Source organism: Mchenga conophoros, linkage group LG5 (assembly GCF_057382185.1).
Source record: "Mchenga conophoros isolate Kocher_MC1m ecotype Shallow Benthic linkage group LG5, M_conophoros_male_GT1.1, whole genome shotgun sequence".
NCBI classification, from domain to species: domain Eukaryota; kingdom Metazoa; phylum Chordata; class Actinopteri; order Cichliformes; family Cichlidae; genus Mchenga; species Mchenga conophoros.
Window position 1 is genome coordinate 6,006,429 of NC_140530.1, and position 18,384 is coordinate 6,024,812.

The 18,384-nt window shown below is 41.5% G+C and overlaps 1 protein-coding gene across 4 annotated transcripts in view; it reads right to left on the reverse strand.

Annotated features, from left to right (window-relative positions):
• Window positions 1-18,384, reverse strand: part of epha8 (eph receptor A8) — a 159,871-nt gene that overhangs the window by 113,867 nt on the left and 27,620 nt on the right. For all 4 annotated transcript variants that reach the window (XM_085272929.1, XM_085272928.1, XM_085272927.1 and 1 more), the window contains one exon: window positions 10,432-10,496. In XM_085272929.1, coding sequence (XP_085129055.1) covers window positions 10,432-10,496 — 65 coding nt within the window. The remainder of the gene's footprint in view (window positions 1-10,431; window positions 10,497-18,384) is intronic.

Here is an 18,384-nt window from a genome sequence, read left to right on the forward strand (position 1 = left end):
GCAGCAGAAAAGCACCCAGAGGGTTAGTTTTCTCATTGAGAAAAGCAATTCTAAACTAATTTAACTGTAATATCATCAATTAAGTCATAACACAGTACAGTGAAATACATTTTTTATGAGAAGCCTTTTCCTGTTTCAATATAAATAAGCAGGAGCTTAATAACTTGAATTACCAATTGATTTACTTATTATTATGATTAAAATGTGGTTAAATGAGTTGCAATCATTAAAAGTTTAGCATTAGCATTTTAAGAACAGATTTTCACTTTTAGTCGATTTTTTGATCAAATGAATGGGAATAAAAGATAAAGCTATGTCAGTGACACTGCTGGATATGTATGGTAGTGTTTCTGTTTTAATGCATTGGCACCAGCTCTTATACAACTTTCCTCTTCTGGCATCTTAAATTGCATCTTGTCCTGCTTAAGAAGCTTCAATTACACTCTGGTGAAAAACAGTTAGTGTTATAAGTTAGTGCTCATTTTAACTTTTCTCTCTATTTTAATGTTAATCAATTCAGCTTCAGGAAAACCTCTGAAGCAGCTGTAAACTCACAAGACAAGGCAAGAGCACTAACGGTTGGATTACACGTTTACGCTACACTTTGAGTCTGCTAGCATTCCCTGTTACTGAAACAGAGAAATGCAATGAAAAAGCTAATACTATAGTACATTTGGTGTGTATACAAGAAGATACGTACAGGGTGTGACCTGGCAGAGGGGATGTCCCTGGCTCTTCTAAATTATTTGGTCGCAGCAGATGGCCGCCCCTTCCTGAGCCTGGAGGTTTTTTCCTGTTATAAGGGAGGTTTTCCCTCCCACTGTCGCCAAAGTGCTTACTCATAGGGGGTCATATGACTGTTGGGTTTTTCTCCAAATGTATTATTGTAGGGTCTATCTTACAATATAAAGAGCTTTGAGGTGACTGTTGTAGGGCTTTTCTCAGTTTTTGACCAATAAATCATCTAGCTGACTTTGAAGTACTTGATGGATGTAACCAAATTTTTAATGGATTGTTAACAAATTATTAACAGAATTCATTCAAAACTGAAAGACATGAAAACATTACCAAGAAAAGAATCCCTTTGGCAGAGGTAATTATCCATCCATTCATTGTGCTCATCTATATTTCATATTAAATACTAAAGTTAGGTGTCAGCCCTGGAAAAATGTGAAATCGAGGTAGCATGTTGCATCTGCCATGTTACAAAGCATTTCATCTGTTGCACCGTTGCGTGTCATTGGATCACCACGGTCTGCAAGAGGAAACCATGAGGCTGAGAATACTGTGCATATTCATTTTATTTTATATGTTATAAATATTCTTGAAATGCACTTATAGATTGTTTAAGGGTTTGTAACTTTTTATTTTATACACCTCTGACCCATTTGGGCATCCTTTAAAGACCTCTAGTGGTCTTTCAAGTCACTTGTATGTACTACACCAATGCATGCATGTTTACCGGTTCCTACAGGCTTTCTTCTTGTGCTGGAGAGCACCTACTCTGGTGTAGGAGCTACAGCACCCTCATAAAAGACAGGGTGTTGAACTTTGAACTTTAAACGGCAGGAAGGATTTCCTCCAGAAGTTATAACTATGGAAAGTTCAAAAGTGCCTACTGGGTACTTTTTTCCAACTACCACAACAATTATATAGCCAGCTACAGTGAGACAGTGTATGCTATTCCGCTCTATGCCAGGGTTTGAATATTGAATCCTAGAAACAGAAACTAAAACAGAAATGTATGGTTGGTGTAAACTGCCCAGCTGTTCTACTCAGCCACATGTCACCAAGTGGAAGGTGCTGTGAAAAACAAGTATGTAAATGTCAATGTGCAATGTGTGTGTGTGTGTTCATGTGCATGTGTGGTGCATGCGTGTGAAGAAAACAAACACAAGGAAAAGGAGAAATAATAAGTAATGGCAACAGAGTGTTGGTTTTTGACACTTCAGCTCATCACTTGCTCATACACATCATGGCTTTCCTGGCTGAAGTTAATCACACTCGCTCTCTGCCTCGCTCTCAGACACACACACACCTACACACAGACACTGTACTGTCAGCTGTATCGATTGTGGGGTGGCCGGCGGATGAACCTGTCATGGCCAACATAGACCGGACTGGAGGATAATGAAGTCTTCCTGCCCTATTTGACAAGCTCCAAGAGAGTGTGTTAGAGATTGAACGAGTGTGTGTGTGTGTGTGTGTGTGTGTGTGTGCGTGCGTGCGTGCGTGCGTGCGTGCGTGCGTGCGTGCGTGCGTGTGTGTGTGTTTGAGAGAGAGAGAGAAGGCAAAACAGAGAAAGATGCTCCTGGGACAGCCCAGAGGCGTCCTAACATTGCCTGAATAAATTGGATGGAAAGAAGCCCCTTGAGTTGAAGACGTGATCTGTCATGATGTCATCTAAACGAGACTTGCAATGGGAGCGGTCAGGGTGCTAATAAAGACATAACCCCTCAACACACACGTGCGTGTGCAAATGCATCCCCACATATGCACGCACACACTCACAGACACATCGATTGAAGAGTAAGTGCGAGCTGACATTCCCCAGCTATTTTGCTGGGAACATTTTAATCCGGCTGTAACAGTGCTAAAATATTCTACTCACCTCTTGCTGTCTCTCTCCATCATTTCCCTCCATCTCTCCGTGTTTCTAGAAGCAAAACTTTAGTCTTGTTAACTAATTTACTGCCTTACTTGTATAATAAGGTTATTTAATATTTGTTATGAAAAATCCTATCTCCATTTAATGACTGTAAAGAACTTAGTGTCAGTTAAGCCAATTTGTAAGAACAATCTGTCTTATACACCAACCCTTTGCAACATTAAAATTTCTGACAGATGAAGGAAATTGAAACTATCCAGATCTCCACCTGAGCTAAACAGTGAACAGAGACGCCATGAAATTCACAAGATTCAAGAGATCTCCTGCCAGACAGTGGAGGATACCCCCAGAGGTCGTGTGTCAGTACCCCAGAAGCTGTTTAGCTCCACAAAGGAAACACAGTCAGGTGGTTTTCATTTTGTGTCTTAATGGTTTGTTTATACAATCTTATTTTTATTTTCGTTTTTAAAGTTGTTCCAGGAGACAAAATTTGATGTTCACGTTCAAACGGATTCCAAGGCAAACCTTAAAGTAACTACTGTTTATTTTTTATTAGTATTTATCTGTAAGTATTAAGAATGTTCACAGAACCACAAGGTCACCCACCATGCAACCACCCGACAGAATTATAACGGTCGCCTTTCAGCCACCAGCTACTGCTGCTTGTTGTGTACACGTACGTGTAGGTTTCTGTTTGAACTTTACCTCCCTTCCTAACATCTGATTTAATTAAACCAAATTCAATCCAATTTGATTTGCACACAGCACCAATTCAGCAGCAGTGAAGCTTACATCTTAAACTGAAGAGCCTACATTAACAGAGAGAAAACTCCAACAATCACGTGACCGCCTGTGAGCAAGCACTTGGCAAAAGTGGGGAGGAAAAGCTCCCTTTAAACAGGAAGAAACCTCTGGCAGAGGTCTTCCTACATTCAGTTTTTTCTTCCAATAAAAAGATGCATCCTCTGTTGGGTTAACATCAGGTGACTTAAAGGAAATGATAAATATCACATTTTCTTGCAGTGAGAAACTCTTGGGTTGCTTTTGCAGCATGCTGTGGGTCGTTATCCATTTGTAATGTAAAACACTGTTTGATCAGTTTTTCCAGCACTTGGCTAAAGCAGAGTGCCAGGAGGAAGGGTTAGAAAGAGAGGACCCAAAGGCCCATTTCAGACAGAGCTTGACATGCCCCCTTTTAAATCTGGAAACAGAGGTTGACGGGCAATTTGAGCTGATGAAGAATTTCAGTGAAGATTGTTCAAAAACACATTTTACAGGAAATTAAAAGAAAAAATATTTCACATGTCAACAGTTATACCATTTAAGCAGATATCATGCATCATTCGTACATAATTTAAGGCACCAAATCAAAGGGAATGAATCTGACTGTTGGCGCTGCATACGGCAAATGTCTGCATCCAATCTCTAGCCCTCCGCCTAAAAATGACTCCACATTCAGGAAACTGCACAACGACAGCTTTAATCCATCTTCCTCTGGCATGGACTTGACACTTATTCCTCCTGTGTTCCCTGTGGGCAACCTCTCTATTTCTCCCTCTCACCTTTGCCTTTTTCACTCACTCTTAGTGACACGTGTGTCCCTTCCTGAACAACACTTCAAGATAAAAATAACATAATTGAGCCAGCAGACTATCAGCAGATCCATGCTTAATGCATTTGTTATGTCACAGTACATTCACACAATACTGCTGAATCCAAACTTCTCACCCACTTTGTGAGTCAAACACAGTGCGACTGTTCATGTAGGAGTCACGCTCTGTGCAGTAACAACAGCTTTTTGTGACACAGTCCTTCTGCTGCACTTGTATTTTCTCTAAACTAAGAACATCAGAAAGCTGCTGTGCCCAGAACCGGATGCTGCTGGCATGGCACATCCATAACACTGTAAACTGTCAGGATGGCAAAAAACGACCTTATCCTGTATACGTGCTGCATGTGTGTGCGTGAGAATGTGTGTATGGAAGTGTGACAGAGAGACAGGGAGAGTTAGAAAGTGTCAAAATATACTTATCAAAGAACCCACGAGGTCTCACTAATCTTTTCCTCTCTTACACTGTGTCTCAGTTAAAAGTCAAGCCGGACTATGAATACACATATTATTATTACCATAACATTATCATCATCAGATATTAAAGCAGAAGGTTTGGATATCTTAGTTTGTATTAAATTTGAAGGAGTGCAGGCTCTGGTTTAGCTCACTGGGAAAAGGCGGCCACATGCTGCTTGGCGCAGAGCGGCCGGCCCGGGTTCTGCGACCAGCTCTGTCCCGCATGTCTACCCCCTCTCTCTCCCTCTGCTTTCCTGTCACTCTTCACTGCACTATACAACAAAGCTGAGAAGGTCAAAAACAGTTACAGTTACAAACAAATATTAAGAACAAAGTGCTGCACAACACCAGCAACAGTATTGCCAAGAAGCACAGTAATGCACAAATGAAGCACATCTCTTGTCATCGCGATTTTATCGACATATTATATATTAAAAGGTCACAGACAGTTTGCAAAGTTACTACCCCTGTACCTCTACTCTGATGTTAGTAACTCCACAGAGACGTCCTTCTCCTCACACACAAGGTCTTGTGCTTCTCATGATGCACTAAGAATTTCTTCTTCATTCTCCTCTTTTCACTCTGCGTGCTTATTCACCTCTCTGCATTGAATCATTAGTTATTATTAATCTCTGGCTCTCTTCCACAGGATGTCTTTTGTTGTCTCTTCCTCTGCTCACCCCCAACTGCTGCAGCTCCCTGAGCCTGGTTCTGCTGGAGGTTTCTTCCTGTTAAAAGGGAGTTTTTCCTTCCCACTGCTGCCAAATGCTTGCCTCATTGTTGGGGTTTTCCCTCTGTTATTGTAGGGTCTCAACTTTACAACATAAAGCTTCTTGAGTCAAAGAATATAGTCCCTCAACTTTTTCTAGCCACAAACATAGCCCATATTTACCAGCTCATGGTGGCAACAATCAGTTCATAAAACTACAACACGAAGCAAAACATTTATGGTTTATGACACTACAGTGCTCAGTCAGTCAGTTGATGTAAACTGTTGATCTCAATTTTACAATCTAGGCACCACTGGAAGCTCATATGCAAGAACACTGAGCTCTGAGATTGTCTGCCACTTACTAAAATAAGTTTGGTCATCTTTCCTTTGAAAATCTCATGTCGCAGGCTTGTGCATTCAACTGTTTATCAAAGAATCTGATAATATATATAATGATAGTAATGCAGTCAAAAATTACATGTTAGTATTGATGATTTAATGAAGACAGTTTTGTATCAAAGCAGCCCTTATTCTAGGATTATGAGCGATACATTAGTCACTGCTCATCCAGTCTGACATGAGTACAGTAATCCATTATGATGCATACTCATGCTTGAGGCAGGTCTTCATCTACACCACAGGTGGAGCTGATCAGAAAAAAAAATCACTTCTTTCTGGCAAGAACAAGACAAGAAGAAATTTAAGCAGGGAACAAAATTTTCTGAAGAAGGTGTCTTCTTATTTCACCGTTGCAGCAGTACCCCCACTGTGTGTCCTGACTGCACGAGATGCTAATATATCATAGAAACACCTATAAAGTCGTGGCATGCTTTCACATTATTGCCTACAAAAACTCAGGTGTCCACGTCTACTCAGTTTGTCTAACAAGAATGACATCAAAGTGCACCGTGAGCCAGCAGTCGCTTGTGGCACAGCCCACCGTTTCCAAGAACAACCGTGAGCACCAACCGGTGTCAGGAGTGTGAATCACCTAACATTTTCAGTGCTTCTCCTGCCATAGGGTTAGGGTTAGCCTAACTCTAACATACCATACATATACCATGTGATTCCTGTGCTGAGGTACAATTGATCAAATCGCACCACCACTTGCGCTCATGCTCACAGTTAACCTTAGCCCACCTATTGTAAACAGCTGTGCATCAGGACCTCTAAATTCTTTATCATTTATTGAGCCATACTGTATATTTATTCTGGTGCAGTCCTAGCGAGGAGACTCAAACCATTAAACATAGGTACTTTTCTGGTTTTCACTCACCATGGCTGAAAAAACCTGAAAGCAGAAGCTGACCCGCAGCAGCAGTAAGCACTGCTGCTGCTTCAATAGCTTTGCTGAGGAATCATTTTGAATGCATCATTATCAAGCTCAAAACATACACACTCTACTGTAGCACTTACTGCTCTGAGTATATCAAACCTCCCACACGGAAGACAGCAGTTCCTTACTTACATTAAACAAGCCTAGCATTTTCTGTGCCCAGACTCACAAATGACAAAATCCAGCTGGAGGCCATCAGTGGTGAAAATACAAACAACCTTAATTCTATGTATGCACAGTAATGTATAGTTGATAGATTTGTGTGGCAATATGAGTCTTGAATATTTAATGCCAGCATGCCAGAAATACCAAGCGCTGGATACGCTCTTGGTCTCAGGTAACTTGTGTATTTATCCAGCTACAAACATTAGTTTTGTCTTACACAAACGAGCCGTCAGAGAAATGCAGAGCTTCTCTCAATGTCAAAAAATGAAGAGGAAATGCCAAACTAGAGAAGTTGCATCCTCCAACCTGTGGATCCTCGATACGTTTGAGGTATCACATCCCACCAAATGCCAAATGCAAAACAGTTAGAAAAGTTGAAGAGGGAAAAATGTCAGTGGTATGTAAGACCATCCCAGTTTTTAGGGTTGTCTCATTGTTGTTGTTAATGTCATTAACACCAAAGCAGCTGAAACTGTTAAAGAGCACCCTCTGCTACCAAACTGACCCGATCAATATCCCAGAAGTTTGATTGACTTGGTCAAGTGTTTCCTTCATTTTTTCAAGTTGAGTATTACTGTTATATTATAAGGCTTTTTGTAATTCAAGGCATGATTTTCGGAAACACAAAATTATAATTAAAAGATCAGAAGAATTTTTAATCACACGTGCAAATGGGTCAGTACAGTCAATGGAGTGAGCAGCTGAAATGGGCTGGAACAATCCACAACAAAATCCCAACACTGTCAGTTAACAAGTAATTAAATGTGATAGACAGTTTAATACTTAATGATAGCAAGCAAGTTCATTCTCCGTCAGCTGCAGGCTGGCACGGTTTCCAGCTGATGCCATGAAGTTACTCATCAAGCCTGAAAGTGATGTCACCCTACTGCACAATCTGCACGCACACACCCTTTCCTTCGTCTCATCCCCATCAGGTGGGGAAGGGCAGCGAGCATAAACTGAATTACTTTTTCTTCAGTGGCAAAAAAAACCCCTCAGCAAATATCATCAAACACACAAGATGTTTCTGTGCGACTTGGCCAACTGCCTCACTAGCCTAAAGGTGCAGTAGCAGTATTTAAGGGGAAAAAAATACGTGTGATAACTTCACTCTCAGAGATGGAGAAAGATGTGAGAAACTGCAGACAGTAGAGGAAGGTGAGAGATGACTTTTAAAGGTACAGACTGCTCAGCAAGTGATATTTGATAAACTGGAAACCTAAAGCTTACATGTACTTACTCTTTGTATTACATGTACTTACTCTTTGTATTTCTTTTAAAGTCGGGCAAAATCGTGATCTGTTCATGATGAGTTGGAGAAACAACAACAAATACAACTATTTCACCTAATTCAAATGGGACATAAAATGAATAATAAGGACACTGGTTTGCTGTGGTGTCCAGTCATCATAATTTGGATTAAATGTAGGAGAGTAACAAGTCGTCACTTTGAACTGTGGATGCTCTTTGGAAAAACTGCAGATTTCCACCTTTAAACTAGCTTGCAAGGTTGGGAAGCTGCTAGGACGGATGCAACATCTGCTTATATATTGTAGACTGGAACCTCAGAGCCAGCAGCCACACGGGTCAGCTGATCCAGCCCGTCCGCGAAAAAAACAAATTAAAATAGTTCATAACACAAAGTACTGTGTGACCTATTTCTAAATGAGTCTTTTCCCTGTGCTACACACCTACCCAATAACTTCAGATTCCCTCATCTTCCAAATCCCATTTTAATCCCTGAATACAGTATATTAAAATAACAGCTAGCCAGCAGTACAGCATGTAATGACTATGTTGTGATATTTTAATGTCTGTGAATCTTTGGGGAGGGTTTGTATTTATGTTTTTGCTTTGTTGCAACTTCATTTCCACTGAGGAAACTATTTTTATTAAAAGGATTTGTCTAGATAAGACTTAAAAATTGATGTGTTACCACAATTATTATTCTAATAATAATAATTATTGTTGTTATTATTTTGTTTTTCCACTGTTTTTTGGAGAAGCTGTCTGCAGGGGAGATACAAACATTACTTTTTATTGCACAAAAGGCAACGAGTGTGATGGTGAAAAGCAAAGTATATCCAGGCTATATGTGCATTATAGTGATAACAGCACAGACAGCATGTTAACACAAAGTTAGCCATGAACCCAGAGAGATGTTAAACCTAACAACCAACAGGTAACACAAAGCAGTAGGCTGCAGCCTCCGTTTCTACCTGTTTAATTTCTAAAGTAGATTCGCCCCAATGATCACTTTAAAGTCTCTTTATGCTGGTTTTCAACTTTGCTCTGTGCTGTCGGCTTTGTATAAAATGGGATTTGTGTTACTGTATGGAACTGTTGGGTAATTATGAGACAATGTGTTTTGTAATGAGAAAGTAATGTAACTAGCAGTGTAACAAATTACTTTCTCCGGCATGTAATCAGTGATTTTGCAAAGTAGTTTCTTTTATTTATGATTCATAACCTTAACCTACAGGTCGTGTTTGCTGTGCATGAATGGATATAAATGGCCTGAGCTCCCCCCAAAAAGTTCAAATGAATTCACACCATCTGTGTTTTCATTGACAATCATGTAATCATAGTGTATGTAGCCTGACTACAGCGCCACAAAGCTGAACTCCTACTCTACATCTACTCTGCCAAGTGTTTATTCTGCAGGAGCAGCGAGGAAAGAAAATCTCTCTCATCAAATTATGAGTGAATATTTCCTGCATATTGAACCAATTAAATGAAACACTACAGGCTGAGTTTATGTAATCTAGATGTTAGAACATGGACCTGTCAGGATGGAGGAGACTCACTTCTCACGCTGGTATCACGCCGAAGGAGTGATTTCACTCAAAGCTCTAATCCAATTCTTCCAGCTCTTTTCTCAGGACTTGAAAGACAATCCATCTGTTCCTCCTGGCCGCCGTTCAATCACACCGCCTTCTGTTGTGTGGGCCGGAGGTGAGTTAAATGTTTCTAGCACTTCGCTGACAGCCGAGGGAGTCAGGGACACGGTGGCATCTCTCTGCTATAAAGATCGCGGCTGGAGTCCTAATTCATCACCCCAGGCATCATCATGTGGCATTACAATATGCTAATGCGGCGACGCCGTGCCCTCGCTCTCACCTCGTTCTCACCTCGTTCTCTCTTTCATCTTTTTCTCTCCTCCCTGTCTCCCTGGGGGCTGAGCCACCTCCACCCCAAATCCCACTCTGCAATACGCACCTTGCTGCCAGTATGTGCAGGGGGCTTAAGAGTGATGTCAAAGCCAATGTTGGAATTAGGTGAGTGCTGTGTGTAGTTGTCTGACTGCAAATGACGAACATGTAATTAGCCTTTCGTGTCAGAGTTACAACTGGATCGCGTTTAATAAGAACAGGCTTCCCCACCAACTGGAAAATCACCTCACATGCTTTCAAATGGGAAAAAATAGAAATAACTTGCAAACAGGTATTTTTGGGGTTTAAATTTATGGACTTGGGATTAAGCGCAGACGCAGTACAAAACGACTGCCCTGCAAACATGCCGGTATCAGATGTCATTCTTACCCCATGTGATGGATATGTTAGCCAGCCCCAGTCTCCTGAGATTGTAGTCGTGTCCAGTAGATTCACTGCAAAAGAGAGAGAAGAGAACAACACACCGGAGGAGGTAAGTGGTGAACTTTAAATGATTGTTTTTCCTCATCCTGCCCCATCCATCCTGTCCTTCATAACTATCCTCTGTGTGCACTGGCACCCGACAGAGCACCCCACATACACACATACACCTGTCTGACAGGTGTGACTGATGAGCCGGGACGGTCGTCACGGCAACTCTAAGCCAGGTGTCACATCCGTGATGTCACCTTGACCTGTTTCACCCATCACGGCACCTCAGAACCTCAGTGGTATGAGCTCAGAATAGAACAGGACACGAAACACTGCTTTTCAGAGTGGAATAGAAACACTGCATTAACTTGTTTGTTTATATGGGTGAAAACCACCAATCAGAATGCTCCATTTTCATATGTGTTTTAAGTCAGGAAAGAAGTGGCATGTAAAAGGCAAGTACCAAACACCAGCATGTAACACATGGGACGGACATACAGAAGGTTAACAAGAGTGCAAAACAGTTTGACAAAACATTACGGCAAAGTGTCACTCCAAGCAGGCGGCGACCAATCAGACACTGTTTGCCTGTCTCTATTTTTCATGGTACTTTTGTTTATTGCTTGTTGGCTGGAAGTTTCAAGGGCAACACAGTGGTGCAGTGTGAACATGCCTCACAGCAAGGCTGTGGTTTCAGACCTTTCTGGGGCCTTTCTGTGTGGGTTTCCTCCCACAGTCCAGACATGTACATGCTAGGCTGACTGGTGCTTCAGTATTGGCCGTAGGTAAGGATGTAGGGTGCGTGAATTTGGCTTACAGCGCAAACCACTTTTGTTTGGTCAGTAAAAGTAAAAATACCAGTCCAGTACTGCAGTATTATTTGGGCATTTAAGTGCAGATTTGTTCTGTTTGAAGCCAATTATGTCAGACTGACTAACACTTAACTTATCTTTAGCTTTGTTACAGCAAAAAAACTGAAATGAGAAGTTTTTTTTCTCTTACCTGGTAGTTAAGCATTTGGTGCATGTGTTTTTTCCCTGTTTGTTTGCTTGTTTGTTTAATTGTTTTTGGTTTTTAAATGAGCCCAACCTGAAATAGCTAACACATAGCTGAACAACATCATAAGTGTTGTTCAAATGACTGTAACTCCATTATGCTCATTGTTTTAGAAAGTTGAGAAGACGAGCTGTACGGGATATTCGGTGTGTCACAGTAACACAAAGCATTCACAAAGTACTGCTGTCTGAACACGGGCAGCATAATCAGCTCCACCTTGCTTTTGGCAAATGGCAAACCACGTTCCCATAACTCCTCGATCATTTTGGGCTAGAGAGAAAATTCAAATAGGAAGCCCGAGCTAAATGTTAAAATAAAAGTAAAAAAAAAAAAAGGTTTTAGAGAAAGTCGTGTCACAGAAATAGCAGCAATTTTATAAATATTTAATATAAACATAATTTAATAACTATAATTATATAATAATTCAATTTGGTAGCACTATATAATACAGCCCAGGACCAACCCAGTAAGCTTGTTTGGTCATCAAGCTTTTAAAAAGTGCAAACAGCTAACTTATGACATTTTAGAATTTGAAAATAAAAACCTCCATTTACTGTGAATGACCTGTAGCAGCATCTTCATGGAGACCCACGCGCTTGAGTCATGTTCACTTCAAATGGAAGTTAAAGTATTTTCAGCTCACACAGACTTGTCCTTCTTCCTATAATTTCTGTATGTTTTGTGTCTTTATCCGATACAGCTGCATCTAAAACTCACTCCACATTCGATCAAAACACATCTGAGTGACAGGACTTTACAAGATGGGATGGACAGCTGAGGAAAAATCGCATCTTGGTGAACTATTAATTCTACACAGCAGCAGTGTCCATACAGTCTGCTCAAGCAGGTATGTGTGTGTATGTGCGTGTATCTCACCCCTCCAGCACTTCCAGCTAATATGATCTCTGCCCCAAGGCTGCTTGTCAAGCAGCCAAGTGCTGTTCCCCATATTAGAATGAGTTTAACAAAACACTTCACACTTCTTAGCTTTCGGTCTCTCATCTTCATCTCTCTGCTTGACACTTGCTCTCTTCCTGTCTCTCTTGCTACCGTATGCAACCGTTTTGCCTCAAAGCAGCAAGCGAACTGCCAAGGCCTGGCCTCCTCCCCCTCAGCTGGCTGAGTTCATGCTTTTTACTCATACGGATAATTTTTCAGAAAACAACCGTGAGGTGATCTCTGTGGTTTCCTTGGAAAATGCTTCAAAGTGAAAGTTCAGAAATGATGACACTGACTGTTCAGAAGTTGCGCTTTTGTGCATTTGCATGTTTTGTAGATGGCAGTCTGCCGGCAAAAAGGAAATGATGACATTTACATATCTTCCTCTGTGATAGTTCATGAGTAACTATGATGTCTGAAAACTAGAAAAGCACCACAGAGAGACATTTCATGCACAGGAAGAGATGCGCAGACATTGATTGACGATAAGTGACAGGAAAAAAGCTGATGCGCGTAATGAGCACTTAAAGCGTCTGCACAGCTACGGTATACTTACACAGGTGTTTTCTCTTCTGCCTGATTAGATGTCCTCTCAGAACTGTGCGAGCACTTTGTGCTTGACTGACGTCTGGCTTTCTCCATAACTTTAACAACAAACACTCCTACATATCTTTTCATAATACTGCAATAAATATGCAGTATATATAATATACAGTAAAAAAAAGACTATGGAAATTTCTTTCAAATTCAGCAGACACAAAAGAAAAAAGCCAAGATTAGTCCAGTATCAGCTCTAACACTAACGTCAACACTGTCTGAGGAAAACTGTATCTGAAGCATCCTGCTGCGTTTTTTGTGTTTATCAGAGTTTGTTCACTGAAACAGTTGCTTGTCGCTGCTGGAAACACGGCTGATGAGAGAGCAGAGACTGGTTCACATAGTAAATGTGGCATGGAACAAAAATAAGGGTGAAAACAAAGAGTGAAGTATCTATTGTGTCTGCAGAAGTGCCTGTAATCATTAAAGTGCCTCTGTTAGCCTTTATATAGTAATATCCCTTTTTTTGTTTCACCCACCGGTTAGTTTGATATAGCCACAAAGAATATTTGGTTAGGTTAACAAAAAAACACACTCTTTTACAGCGTTGAACATCTTAGAAGGCTCCATCTTCTAGCACGAAAGAAAATCTTTTCCCTCCACATCTAAAGGTGTCAGCACATTTATTACAATAAGAGCTTATGTGGTCTTTTTTTTGAATACAGTCCTATCGGAGGTTGCCCAGTGACTACACTGAGCTTTTCTGGTTAGTGTTAGAGAGCAACTGATTTTTAAATATTTACGGCAGTTAGTCACAATATTATCACAGATTACATGTAACTCCTGACTTGACACTACAAAGTACAAATACTTTGTTACCGTACCAGAATGTTCAGGTTTCTGTACTTTTACTTTTACGCCCTACTTTTTTAAACAGATATCTGTACTTTCGACTTCTTATATTTTCAGAACAGGCTCGTTACTTTTGCTTTAACAGATTTTGAGGGGAGTTACTATTTGACGTCCCTGCAAGCCTTCAAACATTAAAACAAATATGAGAGTGAACAGTGACACATGAAAGGCAGTCCTGTTTCAGTATTAATCACCAAGTAAAAAGAGATGAAAGAAGCAAAATTGTTTACCAAATTCAGGGGTTAAAGTGGCTCGGTGTTTTTAATTACCAACTCCAGGTCTCCGTAAGTTATTCTTGCAGTACTTAAGCAACTAGCAAGCCCTACTGGAGAGGAGCGCACATAAAGAGAATTTATTTTATTTAAGTAGGTCATTTCAGTGCAGCATTTCTATCAAACATTAACAAACGCACAACCTGTGTGACGTTTGTCTCACGGTGTGTTGCAGCTAAAGGTCCAGCTGCTGTATTTCACAGGGAGAGAAAAGAAAGAAAGCTAACTTTACTCAGAGATGGAGAAAGATAAGAAAGACTGGACAGGAGAGGAAGAAGAGAGCTTAGATTTAAAGGTGAGGACTGCTCAGTGGTGTTAAACTGTAAATGTGAAGCTTATATGTAAGTCCTCATGTTTTTAAATCAGATATTGGGTCTGTACATGTGACATTAGGGTTTTTTCTTATATTGTGAAACATGCTGAGGCCGACTAACTGTGTTATTTAAAGGTTGTATGAAAATCCTCTGCAGGTTAGTGCAGGATAAACAGGTTAGTTTGCTGTACCGTGAATGTTTCAAAGGCCTTCCCACCTGCTGGATCCCATTTTAGCCTCTTCTCTACTAATGTTCCTGTTAGAGGCAAAGTCACTCTCTACAGAGTAGGAAACAAAATAGAGATATTTTTTAAATTCCTTCTTTTTCTCTGTTTATGTTCTTTTTTACTTTTACGTGAGTAAAGAAGTTGAATCAGTACTTCGACTCTTACTGAAGTATTTTTTAACACTCTCTGTACTTCTGCTACTCTATAAAAGTACAGAATATCTGTACTTTTGCCCCCTCTGTCAATAGGAGGCTGTTTCTGTTTTAATGCTGTTTTAGTGTCATCTTGATGCGCCAAAATCACTCTGAAGATGGCAACTGACTGCAAAGCAATTATTTTATTTTTATTATTAACTGTAATTTGTGCTGATAATTATGTAATAATTATGAATTAAGAGCAATAAGATGCTTTTCAGAGTGTAGTGACTTTCGAGTCTCCTAGCATAGTTGTTCCTAACTGTAGCCTGAAGAACGTTCTAATTAGGCGGAATCATTGAAAACACCTGTGTGGGTTGACAGCCCTTCAACGCAAATGATGCGTGTGCATACACCCACACACACACACGGACATGCACAAAATCACTTATTTTGCAGCTCACTTTATTAAAATGATTCTGGGCTGTCTGGCTCTTTGGTGGCTCCAAATAGCAGGAGTCAGCCATTCTTAGAAGTAATGAAGAGATCTAATCTGGGTTAGTCCAACTCTGAACAGTGCTTACTGGCTGCTGTTTTGCAGAGGGAGTTGTGTGTTTTGCTCTCAAGTGTCAATTTGTGGCTTGCAGTGGGTCAAGAACACCCACAATTCATAGAGGCAACTAGGATGAGTGCAAAATGAAGTAATGGGGATGGAGCACTCTTCTTCACTGAAGCTCCACTTCATGATTTAGAGTAATAAGACACAAGTATTTTTCCATAAAAATCTTGCCAAGTGGAGTCTCGTCATCTCCTAATTTCTCTGTGCAAAGGCTGTAGCTTTTCTCACGTGTTGCAATTAGCTGGTGTGTCACTCCTTCTAATTTGGGCATTGGGCCGCTGTGGAGGGCAGTGGGTCAGAACACACAGACAGATGGCAGTGCCACCATTCGCTCATCCCTCCATCCATCCCTCCCTCATCTCCCAGCCTTCTCTCTGCCTCTCCCTCGCCAAGGCGCCGACATCCCATTGCATCGTATCGATGATGCAGTAGCCCCTTGCGCTCTAGCCAAGGTCACAAATGGATGTCGCCAATTACACTCCCCTGAGTGCTCTCCGCCGGCCCGCCAAAGTGACATAATGAAAGCAGCGTACCGGTGCAAGTGGATTTAATAATTCTTCGCTGCACCAAGGGAATTTTGCTCCACTATACTGTTATTATTATTAAAGCACAAAAAAATAAAGACAAATAAATCCACTCCCTGAATCTGAAAATATGTGAGGCGGCATGTTATCACTGCCGCAGACCGTGTGAAGATTCACAAGCCGTTCCCAGTGGTATTAATTTAATTTCCACTCAAATGAGAAATCCCTGTGTCTTTGAAGGTGGTGGGAGTCATTTATCTAATTTGCTCTGGCTGCCTGAATTATGACTCGTATACAAGCGATAGGGTTTAGTGGCATGTCTGCTGCTTTGCTTTAATGTGACGGCAACTGTGTGAATAGAAGAGAGGACAGGCAGTAATTAGCACTTTGTATACACACACCCCAACACACACACACACACACACACACACACACACTTTGTCTCATCTTGTATGGAGGAAAGCGGAAAAAAGCTCAATCCTCTTTTTTTAATTCTCCTTTTCTTCATTGCATTCCCACCTCCACCTTCAAGCGCTGTTTTCACAAAGTTCTAAAAGCAGTGCTTTACAAGGCTTTTGAGGGAACAGGCTGACCTCCAGTAAGCTCCAGCAGCAGAGCTCGGTCTCAAAAGCTCTGCAGCAGTGAAGAGGTTAAAAGCCTCTGTTTGGCGTTGGCCGGGCGGAGGGACCGAGAGTGCATCTCCTTGAGGACCCCCGGGCTTGAAATTGAGTTTGTTCCTGTTTCACAGCATTCTCTTAATAACAGGAACACAAACCATCACCCCCACCTACACCTTCACCAATTTCTCTCTGTGCTGCTCTCCTCCACATCTCGGGGAGCGCCAAATGAAAAAGCTGTCCGCCAACTTGGGAGCTTGTTCCCACTCACTCAGAGACACAACACATATTTCCCAGGGCGGCGCTCAACTTTTTCGCAGTGCCATTTCTTTTCCCTCCTCTCTCGCCCCCACGACTCCATCGGACTGGTAGGTTAGCGCCGGGGCTCGTGCCTGAGCGCCTGCGGCCTGGCACTTCATGTCACAGGCATGTGTCAAATCAGCCAGGCCTTCCGATGCCTCTGAAAAGGCAGCAGTGGTCGTGGCCGGCTGAAAGTGGGCGCATGTGTGGCTGGAGTCAACGTGGAAGGATTATGGGCTGTCACAGAACGGCTCGCCTGCAGCGCTGTCGATGGCTCGGTATGGCCAATAGCAACAAAGTAGTCTTTATAAATATATATATATATATATATGTATACACACAAACACAAAAAAAGAGGCGAGTATAGATGGAGGAAATGGCAAAACACAGCAGATGCTCAAAACTTCATTTCCACCCCAAAAGACATGGTCATACATTTCAGAAGGGAGAGTGCAGCCATCACTCTACACAAAGTGTATCAGCACACACACATATAGCATGTGTACATGCAGAGAAATAAAAGGCAACATTCGATGGCAATCAAAAATGTGCATAGACCAACGCATAAGTGTACATCCTTTCAAGCAAATATGCACACTCACACATATGTACAGACACACTCATTGATGGCACAGCTCTTGTGTGAGACAGGCACAGTGACAGCTGTGTAATTATCTCATCAACACCTCCCTGCTCTAACAAGCTTCTCCTTCTCTTGTCTCTCTTCGAGCCGCCTGTAACGCTCCTCATAGCTGCTGCGACCACGGACGATAAAAGCCTTCACGGAGATGAGAGGAGCTTCACCAAAACACCGAACGCTGGCGCTCGCTTTTTCTCTTTTATTTCCTCTTAGTCTCTCTCTCACACACAGACGCACACACTGGGACACACAGAGCTATTGTCTGTCCTTTCTAGTTTTGTTTTTAGAATTGCTTCGCAGTCCCAACACCAATTCCATACTCTCCAATTATAAGAACAAGTCCACATAAATTACTGCCTCTCAAGAAAACTCAAACCAATATGAAATAATTTACAAGCATTCTTTTCATCGCCAGCGCTCCCCTCCTCTCCTCTTTACAGATGCAAGTGTATGGGTTTTTTTTTAAATGCTCATGATGAGCAGTAACAGTCACAGGGAGGTGTGCTGGTTCAAGTCAGGCAGATGAAATGAAGAAATGAAAGGTGGAAATGAATTAAGGGAGACTGATATGATTCCCAAATTGTTCATTTGGTGCTCACAAGCAAAGAGAGAGCACATTATTAGTAGATCGTGTTAATGCACCACACCAGGACACTTGAGTATCCAATGATGGTGGGTGATTAAAGTAAAGTAGTTTTCAGGCATTTTTGAGATTGAAAGTGTGAATCCTCGGTCACCAATGAGTTGTACAGCAGTCCAGATCCAGACCCAGATGCCATTCTTTGCTGGTTATTTCAGTCTGGCACAGCTGTTCTGAATGG